The sequence below is a fragment of the Otolemur garnettii genome, unplaced genomic scaffold (genome assembly GCF_000181295.1).
Source record: "Otolemur garnettii isolate 467f Iridium unplaced genomic scaffold, OtoGar3 scaffold00001, whole genome shotgun sequence".
NCBI classification, from domain to species: Eukaryota; Metazoa; Chordata; class Mammalia; order Primates; family Galagidae; genus Otolemur; species Otolemur garnettii.
The window spans coordinates 72948889-72954152 of NW_003852396.1; the positions used below are offsets into that span (position 1 = coordinate 72948889).

General features: G+C 42.8%; 1 protein-coding gene across 1 annotated transcript in view; it reads right to left on the bottom strand.

Annotated features, from left to right (window-relative positions):
* The window catches only part of NUP160 (nucleoporin 160), a 69873-nt gene that overhangs the window by 14751 nt on the left and 49858 nt on the right, over nucleotides 1-5264 (bottom strand). The window contains exons 28-29 of the mRNA XM_023510096.1: nucleotides 3088-3248; nucleotides 1142-1202 (exon numbers count right to left, since the gene is read on the bottom strand). Coding sequence (XP_023365864.1) covers nucleotides 1142-1202; nucleotides 3088-3248 — 222 coding nt within the window. The remainder of the gene's footprint in view (nucleotides 1-1141; nucleotides 1203-3087; nucleotides 3249-5264) is intronic.

The window sequence follows — 5264 nt, forward strand, 5'->3', positions numbered from 1 at the left end:
TGCCTCAGCCTCCCAAGTAGTTGGGACTACAGGCGCCCACCACAACACCTGGCTATTTTTTGGTTGCAGTTTGGCTGGGGCTGGGCTTGAACCTGCCACCCTTGGTATATGGGGCTGGCACTCTACTCACTGAGCCACAGGCACCACCCGGTTGTTTAAGTTTTGAGAATTTTTTTCTCCTTTTTCAAATTAATTAGTTCATTAAAAAAAATAAAAAAAACTTTCCACCATTAGCCAGTCATCCCTGTGGTAACTTTTCTGATACTTGTTGCTTAAAACCCTAAAGGTTAAGAGGATCTTAAATCTCTGCTTTCAGTTTTGTTAAATTTCAACATTAAACATCTTAAAGGCCAGGTACAGTGGCTCACACCTGTAATCCTAGCACTCTGGGAGTCCGAGGCGGGTGGATCACTTAAGCTCAGGAGTTTGAGACCTGCTGAGGCAACAGTGAGACCTCATCTCTACTAAAAATAAAAAACCTAGCTGGGTGCTATGGTGGCACCTGTAGTCCCAGCTACTTGGGAGGCTAAGGTAGGAGGATAGCTTGAGTCTAAGAGTTTAAAGTTGCTGTGAGCTATTACACCACAGCACTGAAACTGGGAAGACAGAGGGAGACTCTCAAAAGCAAACAAAGAAAAATCTTAAAAAACATTTTTAAGAGATAGCATCTTGCTATGCTGCCCAGGCTGAAATGCAGTGGCTATTCACAGACTTGATTATACTGCACTATAGCCTTGCACTCATGGGCTTACGTGATGCTCCTGCCTCAGCCTCCTGAAAAATTTAACTTATATTAGATGATAAAATAGATTAGTACCTATACATATTTTATGCATTCATGAATATCTAACTTTTCCTTAAAATTTTTAATGATTTCTAGGCTATGTGGTTCATCTGTGAATTCTTTCAAATTGTCACAAATCTCTAAGAAATTTTCTAACACATTTATTGAAAAAAAATCCACATGTAAGTGGACTCCTGCAGTTTAAACCTACGTTGTTCAAGGGTCAACTGGAACTACTATAAAATAACATATGTGTAACTTGTTTCTTATAATAGAGCATTATAATTATTTTTCTATTGTAATATAGCAACATAACTACAGTCTTAACAAAGAATCAGCATGAGACTCCTAACTTACTTGGGGCAGCTGTGATTTCTCCATCATGATTCCTCTTAGGGGATGATCCAGGACGATCGTACTAATAACACAAAACAAGTTATTTAACTGAAAATTAGCATTTAGTTAGATATCATTAACTGCAATTCAGAACTTTCATGGTTAAATTCTCTCGACAGAAATCACTTCTATTTCAACCAGCATAACTCTTCTTACAAAGGTGGTGTCACTATCAAAGAAATGGACTTGTTTGCCAACTTGCTCACTTAAGTATAACAGTTACTGAGTCCAAGGAGGTGGATCTGATCTTCATACAAACACTTGACATTCGTTGGCTCCAGAGTTGTATTCTCCACCCATTACCCTTGGCAACAGCCTGGAAACTGCAGGAACCATATAATAGGAGTAGCTGGGTATATATGACCTATCAGTATGTAGGAAAAACTCAACATGTGTGTCCTTTAAAGCAATAACTACAGACTGAGTTAACAAACAAGACTGAAATAAAAACAGCTATAGATTATTGAGCACTATTTGTGGGTCAGGCGCTGTTACTGTTCTAAGCAATATACTCAAATGATTTTACTTAATATCGAAACATGATTCTGTCAAGAGAGCACTTGGAGGAAAAAAAAAATCAAGCCTATAAAGAGAGATTATTATTATTATTATTATTTTTTGAGACAGAGCCTCAAGCTGTCCCCGTGGGTAGAGTGCCGTGGCATTACAGTTCACAGCAACCTCCAACTCCTGGGCTCAAGCGAGTCTCCTGCCTCTGCCTCTCAAGTAGCTGGGACCACAGGCGCCCGCCACAACGCCTGGCTTTTTTTTGGTTGCAGCCGTCATTGTTGTTTGGCGGGTCCGGGCTGGGGATTCGAACCCACCACCTTAGGTGTATACGTGGCTGGCGCCTTAGCCGGTTGAGCTATAGGCGCCGAGCCAAGAGAGATTATTATCTCTACTATAGGCAAGAGAATAACTGAACAAGCAAAGTTAATTAAGCAACTTGAAGTCCAAGTTGCTTTACTCCAAAACCACTCTACAATACTTTTTCCTACAATAATTCTAAATGTGAGAACTAAAGGGGTACCAACACATAACAATCGAATTGTTGCACAAAAGGCTGGGCACGGTGGCTCATGCCTATAATACTATCACTCTGGGAGGTTGAGGCGGGTGGATTGTCTTGAGCTCACCAGTTCGAGACCAGCGTAACAGTGAGACCCCCATCTCTTAAAATAAAAAAATTATTGCAAAAAATAGATCAGGTTTATAAATATCCCAACCGAAATTATTATTATTATTTTTTTTGAGACAGAGCCTCAAGCTGTCCCCCTAGGTAAGAGTGCCATGGCTTCACTGCTCACAGCAACCTCCAACTCCTGGGCTCAAGTGAGTCTCCTGCTTCAGCCTCCCAAGTAGCTGGGACCACAGGCGCCCGCCACAACGCCCAGCTATTTTTTGGTTGCAGCCATTATTGTTGTTTGGTGGGCCCGAGCTGGATTCAAACCCACCACCTTAGGTGTATGTGGCTGGTGCCTTAGCCTCTTGAGCCACAGGCACCGAGCCAGAAATTTTAAATGAAATGAAGAAAAATGACGTAGCTGGGCATAGAGGCTCATGCTTGTAATCCCAGCACTCTGGGAGGCTGAGGCAGGTGGATTGCCTGAGCTCACAGGTTCCAGACCAGCCTGAGCAAGTGCGAGTCCTCGTCTATAAAAAAAATAGAGGGGTGCTGCGGGAACCTGTAGTCCAGCTACTCAGGAGGCTGAGATAAGAGGATCACTTGACCCAAGAGTCTGATGTTGCTATGGGCTAAGATGCCATGGTACTCTACCAGGGGCCCAAGAGCAACAAAGTGGGACTCTGTCTCAAAAATAAAAAGAAAAGAAAAATTATGTAATGGGTTTGAAAGGATCAAACCAAACAAATTAATTCCAAAATTCCAGAATGGGAGATTTTCATACCACTGCACCAGATGCTGGCTGCACAATCCATGCATATTCAGGACGAATAAGTCGTAAACAGTTAATCGCAGCCAGGTAACAGTTGCCTTGTTTCTCAAGTCCCCGGAGAGTTCGAACCTCTCTGCCAAGACGCATTCCATACTCAAACATCACTGTGCCAGCTTGAGGCAAAAATAAGTTAGACATTAGAATTTCAAAAAAGTGTTTCTGTAGAAATACACAGAATTTGTTATCCTTACCAAACACTAAAATTAAAAACTAAGCTGGGCTTACGATAAACCTCCCCCCCTCCAAAAATCATATGTTGGGGAGGATGTGGAGAAATTGGAATCCCCGTGTGCTGTTTCTGAGAATGTAAAAGATGGTGCTGCAGCAACGGAAAATAGTACGGTGGTTCCTCACAAAATTAAAAATAGAATTACCACATGATCTAGTATTTTCACTTTTGGGTATATAACCAAAAGAATTGAGAGCAGTGTCTCCAAGAGTTATTTCTACACTGGTGTGCCCAGTAGCATTATTCGCAATAGCCAAAAGGTAGAAGCAACCCGGTGTCCACTGATGGATAAACAAAATGTCGTATATAACTAACAATGGAATTTTTTTAGTCTAAAAAGGAAGGTCTGACACATGTAACTATATGGATGAAACTTGAAGACCTTATATTAAGTGAAATAAGCCAGTCATAAAGGCAAATACCATATCATTATAGTAGCCAAATTCATAGAGAAGGAAAGTAAAATGGTGGTTCCTAGGTTGGGGTAACTAGGGGCTGAGAGGAATGGGGAGTTGTTTGATGAGTATGGAGCTTCAGTTTTACAGGATAAGAGTTCTAGACATTGGTTACATAAAAGCATGAACGTACTTAACTACTAAACATGTAAAAATGGTTAGTAGTATATCTTTTATAAAGCAGGCATTCTCAAACTACAGCCTGCAGGCCACATGTGGCCCGCCTAGGACATTTATCTGGCCCACCAGGTGTTTTTGCTGCTGCTGCCTATCCTGCTTAGCAGCTGACTCGTCCCGGGACCCACAGTCGGGCCCTTCAACAGTCTGAGGGCCAGTGAACTGGCCCCCTGTTTAAAAAGTTTGAGGACCCCTGTTATAAAGACAGGTGGTATTGCTATGTTGCCCAGATTAGACTTCAACTCCTGGGCTCATATGATCGTTCTGCTTCAGCCTCCCCAGAAGCTGGGTGCCAGGCATATGTCACTGAGCCAAGCTGGTAAATTTTGTTATGTGTATTTTACCACAGTTTTAAAAAAAAAAAAGGATCCTAGCACTCTGGGAGGCTGAAGTAGGTGGATTGCTTTAGCTCACAGGTTGAAGACCAGCTGGAGCAAAAGCGAGATCCTGTCTCTAAAAGTAGCTGGGTATTTCGGCTTAGAAAGCTAGTCTCAGACACACTGTCACTTATCCCTGCCCAGGAATTTGAGATCAACAGATATTTCTCAGATTGGGCAAAAGCAAGAGCTAGTCTTTATTAAAAATAGGAAACTTAGCAGCTCGGCGCCTGTAGCACAGTGGTTACAGTGTCAGCCACATAAACCAAGGCTGGTGGGTTGAAACCCAGCCTGGGCCATCTAAACAACAATGACAACTGCAACAAAAAAATAGCTGGGGGCGGTGCCTGTGGCTCAGTGAGTAGGGTGCCTGCCCCATATACTGAGGTTGGTGGGTTCAAACCCGGCCCTGGCCAAACTGCAACAAAAAATAGTCGGGCATTGGGGTGGGCGCCTATAGTCCTAGCTACTTGGGAGGCTGAGGCAGGAGAATCGCCTAAACCCAGTAGTTGGAGGTTGCTGTGAGCAGTGACTCCACAGAACTCTGCCAAGGGCAATAAAGTGAGACTCTGTCTCTTAAAAAAAAAACAAAAAAACCCCAATAAACCCTTCTCCCCTTTTTAAAAAAAAAAAAAAAAGCTAAGCATGGAGGCAGGCACCGTAGTCCTAGCTACTCGGGAGGCTGAGGTAGGAGCATTGTTTGAGCCTTAGAGTTTGAGGCTGCTGTGAGCTGTGATGTCATAGCACTCTATGGAGGGTGACATAGTGAGACTGTCTCAAAAATAAAAACAAACAAAAAACAAATAAAAATAGAAAAATGAGCTGTGGCTCCAGCAGCTAAGGCACCAGCCACATACACCTGAACTGGTGGGTTTGAATCCAGCCCAGGCC